Source organism: Talpa europaea, assembly GCF_964194135.1.
Source record: "Talpa europaea genome assembly, chromosome: 8".
Taxonomy (NCBI): domain Eukaryota; kingdom Metazoa; phylum Chordata; class Mammalia; order Eulipotyphla; family Talpidae; genus Talpa; species Talpa europaea.
In genome coordinates, this window is record NC_140075.1 from 100676173 (window position 1) to 100694385 (window position 18213).

The 18213-nt window shown below is 44.9% G+C and overlaps 1 protein-coding gene across 1 annotated transcript in view; it reads right to left on the reverse strand.

Annotated features, from left to right (window-relative positions):
- TDP1 (tyrosyl-DNA phosphodiesterase 1) overlaps nt 1–18213 on the reverse strand; it is a gene marked incomplete at both ends in the record, with an annotated part of 47798 nt that overhangs the window by 4387 nt on the left and 25198 nt on the right. Inside the window, 2 exons of the mRNA XM_084240932.1 lie at nt 3442–3544; nt 17426–17533. Of these exons, the coding sequence (XP_084097058.1) occupies nt 3442–3544; nt 17426–17533 (211 nt within the window). The remainder of the gene's footprint in view (nt 1–3441; nt 3545–17425; nt 17534–18213) is intronic.

Genomic DNA, 18213 nt, shown 5'->3' on the forward strand with positions numbered 1-18213 from the left:
TAATTATCATTATTTATGTATCACAGTGGTTATCACTTGGCATTTTACAAAACAGAGGAAGGCACCCTCCCAGGCACAGTAACTTGAAAGACAGTGAAGACAATACATTTATAAAACACCAGGTGAGAGGGTGGGCATGCATCATGCATGAAAAATTACTGTCTTTTCCTTTTATCAGCTTCGGGAGTGAAAGAGCTGGTTATCACTGTGACGGATTAGGGTTAGCAGCTCAGCTCAATCAGAGAGAAGGAGAAACATGCTCAATTTTCTGTCAGAGATGTGCTTTGTTTTTTACTTGCATCTGACTGAGTAGCAGCCACAAGCAGTAAAGCCCTCTACAAGGTATCAACTTTCCCTGGGTGGAACAGTAATGGTAGTTGAACCTTCTAGAAGGAGTACACTTAATCAAAGATGGACTCATCGACAAGTAGGTGGCTGGTAGGTCCAGCAAGGGGCTTAGGAAAAGCTCCCTGGAGGAGGGTTTACCTCACGGGGCTTAGAAGGACAGGCTATATATGAGTGTGTGAGTGTGAGTATGTGTGCATGTGTGTGGGGGGCTGCACTTGAAAAGAAAGAGTAACAGCATGACATCATGGGTGCGACGGCAAGATTTTGATTCACTTTGAGTCTAATCTCTAACATGCTTGGTTTCTCACTTGGCTGAATTGCTTGGTTTAAGATGCTGTTGCTCAGCCCTTGCTAAGTGCCGGGCACCCCTGTGAACAGACATGGCATCAGCTCTTGAACCTCCAATGGTGCTGGGAGCAGACTGCTCTTCTGCCCTCATCCCACAGCAGCTGGCCCCAGAGGTCCGGCAGGCCCCGACAGATTAATAGCCCAGGAGCTTCTGAGTTCGGAAGCGGATCCCAGCTCCATCCTCTGTCACATTGGTCCTGTAAGTCTGCGGTCCCTAAATGTCAAACTGTACTCTTGGCCCCACAATCTCTCTCCTGTGTGTTTTTCTATATTTTGTCTCTTTCTAGGTTATTCTAGAGTCTCTAACTGAGGCAAAGAGCAGCAGCACAGGGCCAGGTCATTAAGTGGTGGTTCATGCCACAGCATCCTCCCAGGACTCCCAGGGACTGGGGCAGAGCCCCGCATGTGGGGCAGAGGTGCGAGCATGGCAGGGGCGCACTGTTCCAGCTAACAGTGGGCTGTGGGGGTGCACAGTGGATTCAGGATGTCATGTCATGGGCCAAGAGGGCACTGAAAGTTTAAAGGCAGGGCAATGTGGACCCTGATCGGCAGGTAGCAACAGCTTCAGAAGTGGGTGGGAGCTGGAGATGGGGAGTGAGGGGACCACCCAGGCCAGGTGGGGGATGACAACGGCCTACTGCAGGGAAGTTCTGGCAGAGGGGATGGAGGAGGATGGAGAACATGGCTCCGTGGCTCCATTAGCTGAGCGGGGGATGGGGTGGGGGCTGTGTAAGAGGTCTTGAAGAAATGAAGCTTGAAAGAGCACTTGGCCTCCTAGGAACCCAAGAACCGCCCATGGCAAGGATGGGCAGTGCCCAAGGAAGGGGGGGCAGTTAAGGTGGTGGCTCTTGTGCATTTCATTTGTTCTTCCAAGTCACAGTACCAGAGAAAGTTCTTGTGGTGCATGCTATTTTGGACAACAAAAAGACAACAGTTTAAGGAACAGAGATAAGAGAAAGCAGAGCTTTGAAGACTGAAAGTCCTCGGGATTCCTGACATTCTTGTCTCTGATCAGGGGAACAAGAACCTGCCCCCCTCCAGGAGCAGGTGTGCCCAGGATGGGCTGTCAGGTGGTCTTCATCTGGAGGAAATCAGTTTGGGGCACGTACCCACAACGCTCACGTGGTTCAGTGTATTGTTCCCAGAGGCAGGAGGGATTCTAGCACAAAAACAGGGTGGGCTCAATTCCTGCGCCTGATAAAATATACAATCATCACCAAAATGCATGGAGTTGAAAGAGGAATACTTGCATCTCCCTGATACATGCACAGATGCAGCAGGGTTTGGATATTGAGATTTTTGGGAACATAAAGGATTTAGTTTAATCTAAAAGCTAAAAACCCAAGTTAAAGTGAACCGCCCCTCCACCCTTAATTTACATACTTGATTAGCTGATGTTCAACTTCAAAGGAATAAAGGCTGGTTTAAACCAACAAATCTTTATAAAGCTCCTACTATGTAGCAACAACAGGTAAGAGCTAGGGACACACAGTCAAAGGTATCCATCCTGACATAAATTTCTAGATCTCCAGATTTCCTGATCAGATGGAAAGGTACCGACTCCACACTGTACACTCAAGTCAGGTAGATCTCGAGATGATGCATTTACTGAATCACCCATAAAAGCAGCAGGAAAAATGGGAACAAATTAGTTGGCTACCAGGGACTAGTCAGCAGTGTAAGCCCAGCCTCATGTCAGTGTCCTGGAATGCAGGGATTGGGCCGGCCGGCTGGTGAAGGCAAACTATGGCCACGCGGTAGCTGATAACTCAGAAGTGTGGGTGTCTGGGATAAGGAGTTCTGCTTGAGATGCACAAAGGCGGACTCCAGGAGCTGGATTCCGGAGGAGGTCCAGGCAGAAGAATGACTACTAAAATGGGCATTAAATATGCCTGTTTGGCAAACATTAACTAAAAAACACTAAATGGCAAATCTTGCTTGTACCAAGGAAGGAAACATAAAGAAACAGTGGTTGAGACCTCATTCCTGTCAGCAACCATTTTGAGAGGGTGGCTCATATAGAAAAGGTTCAGACAACAATTGCATGGATATGCCAGGCCTGGGGGGGCCGGAGGGGGGAATGCTGCCAGAGACCCCCAAGGGTACACGTGTGTGCACATGCACTTGCATTTTAACGACACGGTTACAGGAAAGCTGCACACACTGCAAGCTGCTCACCAGCCCTGGAGCGTATTCAGGCACCAAATGCACACAGCGACCTGCATGGAACCCGTGTCCACTCAGAGGCAGCACCCCTAGCTGATGTGTCCTCAGGGCCAGGCCTGCCACGAAACAGCTAAGCACGGGGGCTGCGCCATGAGCCCAGGGCCTAGAATGGCTCCCGTCACCCCAACCTTAAACCTCTCGTGCTTGGCCAGGTCATTCCTTTGGTGACACCTCACACTCAATCTTCCCGTCACGTTTCACTATCTTTACTTAAAGCTAACTCACTGTAGGGGCCTCCCTGGTAGCTCAAGGGGTTAAGGGCCGGCACTATGAAGCTATTGGCAGCCTCTGTAGAACAAGTTCAATCCCCGGCCAGAGAGGTGACCCACATGGCGCAGCAGACCTCTCCTAAACTCGCCTGCTGCTCCCCTCAGCAGTATATTTTAGTCAATCCGCCTGTGCTGTTCCCCACTCTGTCTCTGGTGAATCCTCTCACCCCCCGCACCTCTGGCCTATACCCCAGTTCTTACATGTATAAATAAATAATCTTGGACCTGACAGTGTCAAGTGTGAACTTACAAATGCCGACGGAAGGAAGAGGACCCCCAGCTCGTAGGAGCGGATCATCAGCTGGGCACCGTTTTTCTCTAAGGCTCCCCAGGCGGCCTTGGACAGATTTGCGCTGCAGACAGGGACAGAGACACGGGACTCAGTGAGGCATCTGGCAGGGACAGAGTCCACAGCTGCAATCACACCCATTCAGCCCTAGCAGGCTGGGCCTCCTGGGAAAGGGAATTTAAATCCTGGAATTTAAATCCTGCTGTGCTGCAATCCTCAAGTCGGATCTAATGGCTAATTTGGGTTGCTTCACCCTAATCTGCGTTTTCCTGAAGGTAACTATAAAAATCATTCCCTTCCTTAGATTTTTTTTTTTTCCCTGCCCATAACCCCTTTTTTCATGGCCCTGGTGTAGCCAGGATTTCTGGTTTTGTTGCATATAAAAGTAGCATTTAAGAGAAAACTGTCAACATCTTAAACTGTAGTGTGTAAGTGACACATCTCACTTTTCTGCCTTTTTGGACACAGTGCTGACTTTTACTTTCAGTCCAAAGCAACAGCTCTAAGAGCACCAGGCTGGTATTTGTATCCAGAAAGAAACTGCATCGAGAAGCACGTTCTATCTCGCCAAGTCACAGGATGCCCTGGGAGGAAGGAGACTCGGCACCAATGGGACAAACCTGGGGGGCACTCGCATCTCTGGGGTCTCATCTTTATAGACGACTCCCCACTGCACAAAAGGGCGAGGACTCACCCAGGGAGGCATCAGGTAAAAAACCATGGAAAGGTTTGTTCCAACGAGGCTCCCCCAAGCTCTACTCATTCTAAGAACACAGAGCGCAACTTCAGCTCTTTGGACCTACCAGCTTCACTTTGGGGTAAAGTGAGCATTTTAAGATTCCTTCACAGGGCCTCAAGCCTTTGAGAGCTCCCTGCTGCTGAGCCAATCTACACAAGGTGGGGCCCTTACCCTGAGGCCCAAGGGCCCCCATCACAGCAGGCTATGACGGCCAGAACATGAAGTGTGGAGGAAGCAGAAGGTGGTGATAAAGTGGTTAGTTCTCTAGGAAAAAAGGTTTATTTACAAGCCCAAGGTGGTAGCTTGCTTTTGTATCTCTCACCTTTTCGGAAAATGTGACTCTGTGGGCAGAGACACAGGTGTAACGGCAAGACCAACCTGTGAGTAGGGACTGGGAGTTATCTTCGCAGGAGGCTCCCCTCTCTTGAAGTCACCCTCCAGTCCCTCCTTTGTAACTGGCTCCTAACAGAATCCCAGACATCTGGGGCCTGAAGCTCAACTCTGAACCATAAGGCTGGAAGTCACCAGCTATCCAGAAAATACACCAACATCCCTGTGGCCTCTTTAGTAACTTTACCCTCCGAATACACACTGGATCACTGGTCCTGGCAGCTGGGACTTTGGGGGAGCAAAACAGCCCATCCCCCTGGCCCCGCAGGTCACTGAGAGTCACACAAGACAGCTTTGGGACAGTCTGGCTGCTATCCACACAACCCACAACAGCAGGCGGGCTGGCTGGGAAATGCGTGTCCCATGTTCCAGCTCTTGTGCCTTCTGTTTAGGATCCACTGATCACTGCCTAGCCTGGCTTCTGGCTGCCACCACTTGAGCACGTTTCTGCCCTGTCCCCTCTGCGCTCCAGCCCCACTGTCCTATCTCCTGCTGGGCAGAGCACTCTCTCCCTTCAGCACTGTGGTTGTCTTGTTCCTGTCATCACTGGGCATGGAGTGACACTGCATCACCAAAAGGTGGCTTTTTTGGAATTGTACTATTTTTTATCAAGGTGATGTTGATTTTTAACACTGTATATGATTTGGGGTGTAGATTCGTACCTCCTGTTGCCCTAAAGAAACAAGGAAGAGGTTCTGAACTGGGAGCACGTTTGCAACATAGCTGTAAGGCATGAAAGACACTAAGTGCTTGCTTCCAAGAATGTCCTGCTCTGGACCCCAGATGTACCCCCAGGGAGAATTCAGGTGGCAGGCGACTCCAGTCTGCTAATCAGCTGACCTTGACATTCAGATGCATGTCCCCACAATGGAATTTAAAATTTACTTTGCATTCTTCTGGGTGTGGAATGACTTAGAGAATTTCTATGACTTGGAGAATTTTGAAGGTGGAGTTCTGGATGTCCAAAGCTGTACCATCGCCAGAAACTGCTTGAGCAACTAATAAAGCAATGGTGATAAGATGGTGGTCTCTGGGGGACAGTGTATCAGTCACGGTTCCACAAGAGGCAGTGAAACGAGCAGTGTGTACGTGTGTACGTCTGTGCACATATGAGCATAGACACACACACAACTGAGCAGTTACAGGGACCTGCTGCCATTAACAGCAGAGAGTTGGCGACATGATCGCTCTGATGCTGCTGTCTCGCCCAAGCTGCAGTAGAAGCTGCAGTGGAAGGACAAAGCACAAGCACTGAACCTAGATGCCACCCGCGTCTTGTTGCCTCTGGCAGTGGGGACGCAGGGGTCCTTCACCAGAGCTGAGCACACACCAGGTGGCCAAGTCCTTTTCACGGCACCATCACTCCTGATTGCTCCCTCTTCCACTCGTAGGTTTCTTTGTGATTGCAATGGATGCTCCTGGAGCATTTCCCCACGTCAAGGTCAGCTGATTAGCAGACTAGACTACCCTGCCACCTGAATTCTCCCTGGGGGTGCATCTGGGGTCCAGGGCAGGACATTCTTGGAAGCCAGCACTTAGTGTCTTTCATGCCTTACAGTTACGTTGCAAACGTGCTCCCAGTTCAGAACCTCTTCCTTGTTTCTTTAGGGGGACAGGAGGGGAACTCTCCAAGCTGCACCTTTTTCCTGTAGAGCTTCAGAGCATGAAGTCTTATTTAGAAAGGCCTTCCTTGTTCATCTCTGGAGGTTTTTTTGATGGCATAAATTTCTAAAATATTTCTGAAGTTCAAAAATGTATCAATTTTTAAAAAGTTTTATGTTCACAGGTATTTAGTGTCCAGTCTCCTAAATCTGCTTACAATGAAATCACATGGCTATTCTTGTTGACAGCTTCATTGTTTTAGCTTTCTTACTTAGGTCTTTCTTCCATCTGAAATTTTATTTACAGCCTGAAATAGACAGGAAAGGCAGGTTTGTTTATTCTCTCCTCTCCCCACCACCCTAGTCTACTTGGACACCCAATTGCTTCAGCACCATTTATTGACAAGAATGTCTTTTCTCCTTTGAATTGCATTTGATTATTTTGGCGTCCATTTCTGCACTCTATCCTGGTCTATTTATCAACTTATCTATTTTTATGGCAATACCACAGTCGTACTGTGCCTATTTTATAGTGAGTCTTGAAGTCAGGCCCTGCAAGTCCTCTTCTTCAAAACTGTCTTGGCTATTTTAGGTCCTTTATGTATCCACATTAATTTTGGAATCAGCTTGTTCTTCTCTAAAGTTATTTTGGCTATTCTTAAGCTTGCATATGGAAACAAAAATTTAGAATTGGCTGATTTTTATAACAAACCCCACTGGGATTTAGAGTGGAGTTGCAACGACATCTATTAATGTACTTTGAGGAAATGATGTCTTAATATTTAATCTTCCCATCCATGAACACCTTGTACATCTGTTTATATATTTAACTCCTCTCAGCAGTGTTTTATGTACAGTTTTCAGCATAGATGTCTTAGACATCTCTTGCTAAATTTATTTCTAGGTATTTGATGTTCTTGGTGGTATTTTATTTAAACTCCTTAGGATTTTATAAAAATACAACCACGTTACCTAGAAATTTAGTTTTACTTATTTCTTTATAGTTCTTATGTCTTTTATTTTTATTTACCTTATTGCCCTGGCTATGACCTCTACTGCAATACCACAAAGAATCCCATTTAATCTTCATCTGGCTGTATTACTTCATTAAGGCTTCTGCTCATACCATTATATGGAAATGAAAGTTATCACAAACCTCCACATGGTCACATCCAGTGGAAATGTCTTTGACCTCATCCGATTCAATCTCTAGTACCATGTGACTTCCCCTGACTCACAGTGGCTCCCTGATAGATGAAATATTTTCTCTTCACTTGTGTTGTTAAACTGGTTTTCTGTCTACTTTCAATCTCTCTGGCTACTTCTTTTCTTCTATCTGATCTCTAACCACTGCAATGCCTAGAATCCGCCCTACCCCAGGTCAAGATGGTATAATAAAATGCTGCAGTTTCTAGGCTCTTAAAGAGACTGGCAAACTAGTTACCCAGAGGCACAGAAGTCCATATACACCACAAATGATTCTATTGGTGAAGCCTAATGAAGATACACTTGTAAGCCCACATTTCAAAACACAGCAGAACAGCTTCTTAATCTCTTATGAGTAAAAGTCAACAGAAAATAGGAATAGATTTAAGAACTTCAGATAATCGGTAATTAAAAAAAAAAGTATATCTAAAATGATACGAATGTAAAACAATACAAAAAAATTATAATGGGCCTCCCCGGTGGCACAGCGGTTGAACACTGGGTTGCGAAGCTGCCCGCAGCCTCTGCAGTGCCAGTTCGATCCCCGGCTGCTCCCCGGCCACTGGAGGAGGGTCCCACATGGCGCGCAGACCTCTCCTGCCACCCGCTGCTCCCCTCAGCAGTGTACTTCGGTCCTTCTGCCTGCTCTGCTCCCCGCTCTGGCTCTGGTTAATTCTCTCACCCTCCCATGCTTCTGACTATACCCAGTGCTTGTATAAATAAATAAATAAATCTTAAAAAAAAATAAATGAGCGAAAAGCAAATCTCATGATAGCAGTGAATGCCTATCACCTGCTATGCAACAGGCGCTGCTTTAACCCCATATGTATTTTGATCTTGTTAATCCTCATTTTAGACTCTTAGATGTCTATGCTATAATCGCTGTCATTCGGCAGAGAAAAGGGAAGCAATGTGGTTTCACAGAGAGCCAGGGGGAGAGCAGGATCTTGAACCCTGGTGGCCTGACTCTGGATTGAGCTGTGAAACGTGGAGCACACTCTATGTGGGAACCCTGAGAGAAAAATACAGCCGCTGATATCAAAAACTCAATTTACTGAGTAAGATGGCACTTTATTTACAGCTGAAAACAAGGTTAATGAACTAGTAAAGAGAACTGAACAGATCAGGTAGAATGCAATTAGGAGGTGAAGCAATGAAAAACTTAGATGAAGATTAACAGGGTCAAATATTTATCGAGTATAAGTAGAAAAGGCAAGGGCCAATATGCAAGGAGATAATAGTCAATAATTTCAGAGTTGAAAGGTCAGATCTTCAGATTGAAGAAGTATAACAAATCCTGCTAAGACTAAATTAAAAAAAAAAAATCCATACCTATTTATATATGTAGCAAAACTAAAGAACACCAAAACATAAAGGACAATCTTAAAAGCAGACAGAGACAGACTAGATTTCACATGAAATGATGACTAGATTGCAGTTTCTTTTTTTTAAACATTTATTTATTTCTATACAAGAACTGCGGTACAGGTCAGAGGTATGGGAGGGTGAGAGGATTCACCAGAGACAGAGCGGGGAGCAGAACAGGCAGACGGACCGAAACAGGCAGAGGGACTGAAGGCACTGCTGAGGGGAGAAGCAGGCGAGACAGGATAGGTCTGCCACACCATGTGGGAATCTCCCTGGCCAGCTGGGAATCGAATCTGCGCTGCAGAGGCTGCAGACAGCTTCATAGCGCTGCGCTCAACCCACTGCGCCACTGGGGAGGCCCTAGACAGCAGTTTCTTGAGAAACTTGATTCAAAAGCCAAGGGAAAAATCCCTCAAAGAAGTGGGAGAAATTAACTCAAAAGAGCATTTAATCCAGTTACATTATTACTCAAAAATGAGGGCAAAAATAAAGGTAGTTTAGGAAAACCAATTTCATTGGAGATGTTGGTTTGGAAAACTTAATGTCCACATGGGGTTTCCATGCAGTAACTCAAGAGGATATAGTTCAGGAAGGAAAGATGAATTTTATTCAAAAAGACAGGCCTACCAGGAAGAAATGCAGAGACAATAGTAAATTTGTGGGTAACAGTGAACAAAATGTGGTGTAAAATAATGACATCAATCAAAGGTCTAAAAGCAAAACTGGAACAGCTGGAGAATAACAAGACCTAAGAAAAGAGGTAACTGTAATTTGAGTCCTGTTTCTTGGCTGTTTGGGAGAACACCGATTAAGCTGAGATTTTTTAAATGATTAAGTTTTAAACTTATTTTCTGTTGACTCTACTTTTCAAATTAATAGAAAGGAAATGGAATGGAGTGAACTTGATGAATCCAACAGAAGGGAGGAAGAGGAGAGGAAAAAGAGAAAAACACAGTATCATCAAAAATTAGAACTGAATCAGTACTGACACTGAGTGCAAATTTATTTAAGTCACTACTAACAGAGCCTATCAGATTAGATTTATAAGAAACACACCTGAAAAAATAAGGATAAGCATTAAATGACAAAGGGAATTTTTAGATACAACACCAAAACAAAAAAAGCACAATCCACAGAAGGAAAAGCCCATTAAGTTGGACTTCCTTAAAAATTTCTTTGTGAACAAAACTGTAAGGGGAATGAAAAGACAAGCTATAGACTGGGAAGAAATCATTGCAAACCATTTATTTAATAAGGATGGGTATCTAAAATACACAAAGAATGACCAAGAATTCTTTTTTTTGGTATAGAAGAACTGGGGTGTAGGCCAGAGGGGCGGAGGGTGGGAGGATTCACCAGCAACAGAGTGGGAACCAGACCAGGCGGATTCACTTAAATACACTGCTGAGGGGAGCAGCAGGCGAGACAGGAGAGGTCTGCTGCGCCATGTGGGTCAGTTCCCTGGGGATTGAACTGAGGCCGTAGCGGTGATAGTGCTAGGCCACAAGGGAGGACCCTGACAAAGAATTCTTAATACTGGGCCTCCCCGGTGGCGCAGCGGTTGAGCGCTGGGTTGCGAAGCTGCCCGCGGCCCCTGCGGCGCCGGTTCGATCCCCGGCTGCTCCCCGGCCACCGGAGGAGGGTCCCACATGGCGCGCAGGCCTCTCCTGCCGCCCGCTGCTCCCCTGAGCAGTGTACTTCGGTCCTTCTGCCTGCTCTGCTCCCCGCTGGCTCTGGTGAATTCTCTCACCCTCCCGTGCTTCTGACTGTACCCAGTGCATGTATAAACAAACAAAACAAACAAACAAACAAATAAATAAAACATGCCTCTAAAAAAAAAAAAAGAATTCTTAATACTCAGTAAAAACCAACCTCCTGATTAAAGAATTGGCAAAGGATCTGAACAGACACCTCACCATGAAGATATACAGATGGAGAGTGGGGTTAAGAAAGATGCTCCACCTCACGTGTCAGAGGGAATGTACATTAAAGCGAGACACCATCACACACCTATCAGAAGGGCCAACACCCAGAGCACTGACAACATCAAATGCTGATGAGGAAGTGGAGCAACAGGAATTCACCTTCACTGTTGGTGGGGAGGCAAAATGGTAGTCACTTTGGAAAACGGTTTGGCAGCTTCATACAACTGAAAAGATATTATACAATCCAGCATGCATACTCCTTGGTATTTACTCAAAGATGTTGAAAGCTTAAGTCCACACAAAACCTTGCATAGGGATGTTTATTCAGCTTTTTAAATAATTGACCAAACTCAGAAGCAACCGGGATGTGCTTCACTAAGTGAATGGACAGAGAAGCTATAGACCGTTCATACAATGGAATAATACTCAGCACAGAATCGAGCTATGAAGCCATGAAAAGACACAGAGAACCTTAAATGTGCATTTGCTAAGTGACAGGAAGCAACCTGAAAAGGCTACAAATTATATGATTCCAACTATCTGAGACTCTGGAAAAGCCAAAACTAGAGACAGCAAAAGACCAGTGGTTGCTAGGGGTTTGGAGGAGAGAAGAATAAACAGGTGGAAACCAGAGGATTCTTAGAACAGTGCAATTATTCTCTATGATAATATAATGGGAGGTGCGTATCATATACATTTGTCCAGTTTCAGAGAATTGAGTTACTACTGACTGCCCCCATCTCTTGGCAAACATTTCCTTTTTCTTGGTGCCACCCACCCTACCCACTCCTGGGGGTATCTGAACCCTTTCCTCCTTGGAACATCCCCCCTCTGAAGAAACAGTGGCTATTCCAGCCCACATATCTCCCAGCTGAATCCTGAAGGTGCTCTGCAGGCAAGAAACATCTAATTAGCTCAAGAAAAAAAGACTAGTGCACAGAGATTTAGAAGATACAACTTATTAAGAGAATGAAAACCTTTCATATTACAAGAGCTAGAGAAAAAGTCTAATTGTTAAAAATTAAGCACAAAAGGCACGGCAGGTGTAAGAGCAGAATCTGAGCTGGCATGCCTTTCAATCAGCACTAACACCGCTGATCTTGTGTACTTGTGAAATATGGTGCTGTTCCTGTCTCATAAGGTGATGTGTGGATTCTATCAGATAAGGAGGGTAAGGTCTCTGGCACATAAATGATGCCTACTAAATGTTAGCCATTATCATTTTCAATATTCTGGTCCTTCTCTCTGATGTAACTCAACAAGTAATGGAATTTTCTGGAGGCAGGTCTACCCAGGTCTAATCCTAGAAAGCTTTGGTGGTAGATAGGTCTAAAAATTATTCATCGGGCTGCTTCACTGACCTAATCCTTGCACAAGTTCCCAAAGCAGAAATACAGTGAGATTCTATTTTATATTATACAGGAAGTCAAGAGGATTTGTCCCCTGATGCAGAGGAGAGAGTTACTCTGATTTTTAATGTAGATAGGAGTGAAGTCAGGAAGTCAGTAGCATGGCTAGCATTAAACCAATTCTGCAGACATTCAATAATTTTGTGAGATTAAGTGCAACATGTCAGCTGTGTTTTGAGAACTGGAATTATGTTTTACAGATTCAGCGTATTAAGAAATGCCAACAGGAAAAGAAAATGACAAAATGATAAACCCGTGTTTTTGTACAGATAAGCGGGAACGGACCATTACGGGAGATTAGATACTTTCGGTGGGCTTTTGCAAACAGCGATTGTGACAATTTACCAGATTCTGAGAACTCTATCTGCAACCTCACTTTGTTCTTCAATCACAGGCATATTTGACACCAAGTAAACTCTTCCCAATCCACGCAGAATTCAGAACAGGGCATGGCGTAGTCCAGCCCAGGTGTCAACCTAGTTTTTAAAAGGATACTGGTCCCACAAATAGAGTGACGATAGGGGCAATAGTAGCACGAAGGGCCCAGGGCAGGAGCTCTATGATCAAAGCAGACGGGTGAAGGAGAGTACTGGAGCCCTCGGTGGCTTTTCAGGCTTTTTTTTGGATTTTTACCGGGTATATAGCAGGCAGGGGTGCTGGGGGGGCTGGGGGTTGGGAGGTAGCCCAGCAAGTCTTCACTCTTGCTGGATTCTCTGGCATTCTCTTGTGGCCTCTGCTTCTCTGCTGGTTCTCTTCCTGGTCTCTTTCGCTCTGCTGGCATCCCCATGATGCTGCCCTTATAAGCCTAGTCTCTCAGGTCAGGTGTACCCACGCATGCATGCCCACACCCTACTCCAAGTGTCTGCCATCAGGCATGCATTTAATCTAATGGCAGGATGGCAGAAAAGCCTGACATTTTTTACTTACCCTACAGGGGCCTTCAAAGCTGGCATACCAGCATCCAGAATCCAAAATGCCAGAAGTAGTTTTTTAAATTTCTAGTCAAAATTGGTATTTAGAATGCCATACCACAGAATTTCAGTATTTTTTTTCCTCAGCATTAAAAAAAAACACTGATAACAATGGTTTACAACACTGTATGTGATTTAGGGGGAGGGGATGACACTTCCTCAGGTGTTCAGTATGTATTTAACAGTAATTGATGAGATAACCCTAACCTGGACTTCATTTTCTTCAGAGACATGTCATTATTCCAGTCCATGGTGGAAAGGCAAGGGCTCGGGCAGGCCGGTGGACTCCTAATATATATTTGGTCCTGGCCAGCAGTTAGTTACCGTTTGGTCGTTCTTTGGGTGTCATTTTCATTTATGATACAGGCTCCACACTGTCTATTCACTTCTCTGGGTTATAACAAGAATGAAATAATCTAGGTGAAAGTCTTAGGAAATTGTCAAGCAGGGCTTCCCTGGTGGCACAAGGGGTTAAGATGCAACCTATGAAGGTATCCACAGCCACTTAGCACGAGTTTGATCCCCGTCCAGGGAGCTACCATCATGGGGTAGCAGACCTGACTTGCCCGCTGCTTCTCTCAGCAGTGTACTTCGGTCAGTCTGCCTGTTCTGTTCTCCACTCTGTCTCTGGTGAATCCTCTCACACTCCCACACCTCTGGTCCCTACCCCAGTTCTTGTGTGAATAAATAAATCTTAAAAAAAAATAAATTGTCAAGTAAAGCACAAAAGGTAACTTTGGAAAATAACTCTTAACAGACCTATGAAATGTTTGAGAGCTACTTTTTTTTTTTTTTTAGACTTTTTAAAAAATCTGGAATCTGGTTCAGAGGAAACATTTAAAGCAGACCAAGAGCAAGTGTCAGCAGACCTCTCCACTACGCAAAGTGGCAGTGGACTCGGAAAGAGGCTTCTAGAACACTTTGGGCTCCCAAGAATGCTGTGTGAACCACTGATTCAGCCTGACGCCTTTCTACACGTGGGAAAGAGGCATCTAGGGTCAAGACACTGTTTCAAAGCTGGAGGTGGTTGCAGACAGCAGACTGTTTGGATGGCAGGCAGCAATGGAAGGTCCCATGTACGGCCAACATTTGTCCAATTTACCTTAAGATACCTTAAGATGAAGATTCTAATGTCCCCAAAGTATGGGACAGTGTACAAAGGATCTGAAAGGTTTTAGGCCCGGGGTGGTCTCAATATCTTGGTAACGGTCCATGAGATCTGCTCCCCTGTGTGTGCACAGGGGCCTGCTGTGTCTTTGGTCCACTTGAGAGAATGCAAGAAAGACAGGATGGTGATATACGGCCATGAATCATCTCTAACATAAAAAGGAAGCCATCTGCAGACCAGTGCCGATAACCACTGCTTCTAACAGAGCACAAAGGCATACCAGTTAAAAGCAGTGTCTTGGTAATTATAATAAAGTAAAAATCAAAATCAACAAGCAACTATAAACCAGAGACACACTATGGGGGTAGGGAGGAAAGGAGGGATTAGGGTCAAAATAAGGGGGGGTGGGAATTGTATGGGGAATATAACCAAGATGAAAATGTGCAAAAATGAAAAAATGATGTAAAAATTATAAAAAAAAAAATAATAAAGCAGCATCTTGGGGCTGCGGTACCTGGCAACCCACTCTACAAATATTTTCTTTTTTGTGATCCAATTTCATTTCGCCAGAAAAACTCAGACAAAGGAGGAAAAGAGACGATTTGTTTCCGAATCAAAGGGACAGGAATTAGAGAAGGGCTGCTGACATCTGCTCAAAGTCAGAGTAGGGGAGAAAGGCCTTTATGTTTCCTCCAAAGGCAAGGAGCTTTTCTAGCCAAGTGCTTGTCTACTTTCCCCCCAAAGTGGCAGCACCAACATTTCTGCTCATCCTCGGCTATCCCCCAGTGCCTGTCAGTTGCTAGGCAACCTGTAACAGCAACTGCTCTCTGCCCACCCACAAAGCACAACTTTCATAATTGTTCTCCTAGGTTTGCCAATTACTCTGAGGCGCTTTCTTAGCCAAGGCAGCTTCTTAAAGCTCATCCTGCCTGCTTGGTGGTGTGGTAAAATTTCAACACTGTATTTGTCATCATGTCCCAGTAATTTCCATAACAACAGGCTGTCCATCAAACACACGATGACTTCATGGTAGGCTCAGAAACTATTAATAGTTTTGCAGAAACGCAACCAGACAAGAGAGGAAATTGCCAGCTAACATTTCAGTAAGTTCAAGCTAATATGTACTAGTTTTAAGTTTCTTTAACATATACTTCTGGCTGGACATACTTGACTTGATTTTACAGAATAATTTGGACCAATACGTGGCCTTAAATCGACCACATATCAAGTTTAACAAAGGCTGTATCTATAGTCAAATCTTTAGGTCACATATTATATAAACAGAACAGGTAAATTTATAAGCCGCTTAATAGCACATGGTTGCTGCAAATCACATGGCTTGACAGGTAACCTCCACATTCGTTTTCTATCATCCTGAGAGCATACTGTACGTGAGGTAAGTCTAGATTATATACGACTTTTCTGAAATTTAAGTGGCAAGACAAATGCGTGGCAATCCCAGAGGATTGGATCTTGGAGCCCTATCTCAGTGCTGTCTCCTCCTCAGGTGCTGGCTGAAGGGTTGGTTGTGCCACCACTGGGGGTTTCTGAGTTTGAAAAGGTGAGCTGCCCCGGAAATGGAAATGCAGACTCTGAATATCCATGTCCCTCTGGAGAGGTTTCTACGACCCACAATACATACCCCAATGCATGGTCGGAGGCTAACTTTGCAGAAGGCTGGGTAACCTCAAAACCTGTTTCTCATCACCTTAATTCAGGAATATATCTGTAATAATTTAGCTTTCTCAAGTGTGTTCTTATTTAAAATAAAGTTGGAGGTGGGATTAATACCAATCTCACACTCACCACAGCAACTCAGGTTTTAACTCCTCATGCAGAGGCACCCCAGGCTTTCTATGTCTGTTCTCCCTGGCAATGCCTTCTCCATCCAGGGAATCTAGAATCCAGGCCCTTTACATGTAGGTAAGCTCCTTCTCCAGAAGTTTCTCTTTTCAGAGAGGCACAGAGAAGGCACTGAGTCCCCACGCCATGCTTCCTTTTTGGACAAGCATGATGACAGCTCCCCTGTCCCAGGGTGTTACACTCTGGGCAGTGAGCCCTCACGTTGCATGGGGTCTCACGATTCCAGAAGGCAGCCCTCACGATTCCTATGTCACACACTTGCAAACAGACTCAGGCTAAATAAATTTCTATGTTCACAGAGGTGGTAAGTGACGGGAACAGTATCTTGAAATATTTATCCCTAGGACTCAAAAGTGTTTTTCCATCATGTTAGGATGCCTCAAAAGCCTGCAGGAGTCTTCTCTTGCTTCAGATTTGTGCCACAAACACCGTGAGGGTCATTCATGCTCCTTGGTAGAGGCCAGCATGAAGTCAGGCCACCAATTTTCACCCACCAGGGAAGTTACTTGGTTTTGTTTCTGGGCAGCTGACTTGTTTGCTTGTGAGTGTTTTCAGACTTTAGTGTCAAAGTTTGTGCACTATTAAAGGTATGATCCTGCTCTGTGATGATGTAACTAGCAGTTATTGGCATCAGTTATGCTATTAAATCATCAGATGTCCAGTGGTCTTTGCTGAGACTGCAAGTCAGGAACTCAAGCTCATGTGTTTTTCAAAGGGCAGAGCCCTCCATCCAGCAGAGACCCGGATTTAGGTCTGAGTCTGTTTTCTAAGTTTCCAGCATTGCAAGGTTGACACAATAGTCACAAAAGTGCTAATAGGGAAGGGAGTGTCTTACAGGAGGTGATGACGATTATTCTGCAATTGGATTATTGTGACAGTCGCACAGTTCTGTGAATACATACTAAATTGTTGTTACTATTTTTTATATATACTAAGCTGTAGACTTTATATTGGTGGATTTAATTCTATGTTATTTATAACTTAAGGAGGGATTTCTTTAAAGGACACATGGAAGATTTGCATGCTTAGAAGAAAATAATTAAGGTACAAATATTAATTCTACCATACTATTTTTCTTTTATATTTACCCCCCAAAATGTACTAAGTAACAGACAGAAACACAAAATTTATGTAAACCTTCTAAACATGTGGACTTATAAATAAAATCAGGCAATGATTACATGTTCTATAAAGGGATGAGTCCTGGACCTCCTTAAAATGAGGCTCAAACAAGATATGTTGTACACATATACACATACACACACACACAATGACAATTTACAAATTGCTTTTTAGAAACTCATTTAGTTTCCAGTATTAAGAGCAAGAATTACAAGCATGTAAAAAATTTCCTCCATGACTTACCTGGTGACAAGGAACCAAGCAACCTGCTGGAAGTCTGGGGAGAGCCTCATGTATGTCTTGATGTGCGGCATGGCGTGGCTGCGGCCAGACGTCTCGGCCGACCACTTGCTGGTGACAGAAGAGACACAAGTCGGTCATCAGCCTAATGCTGGGAAACTGCATGTAACACAAAATACTACCATTTGAACAGTACCAAATACTACTGTTTTGTACCAAATACTACTATTTTGTAACACAAAATACTACCATTTGAACCATTTGAGCACACAGCCCCTGTTCAGGTGACAAAACCACGCACGTCTCTTTCAGTGTGGCACGGGGGACTCTGGATGCGGGGTCCGGCCACCTCATCCTCCCTGATGTGAACACCCATGCACAGGCTCGATCAACATGGGGTTGGGGGTGCAGTAGAAGATCTGAGAATAACTTCTGATTCCCCCAAAACACCATTGCCCTCTATTGACTGAAAGCCTTCCCAATAACTTGAACCCTTGGTTAACATATATCTTGGTTAAATGCATGACATGGTGTATACTTACTATAGAGTTATTTAAGCATACAAGAACTGGGGTATAGGCCAGAGGTGTGGGGGTGAGAGGATTCACCAGAGTCGGAGTGGGGAACAGAACAGGCAGACTGACTGAAATACATTGCTGAGGGGAGCCTCAGGCAAGTTACGAGAGGTCTGCTGCGCTATGTGGGTTACTCCCTGGCCAGGGATCGAACTCATGCAGCACTGACTGTGGATAGCTTCATAGGTTGCGTCTTAACCCCTTGCGCTGCCAGGG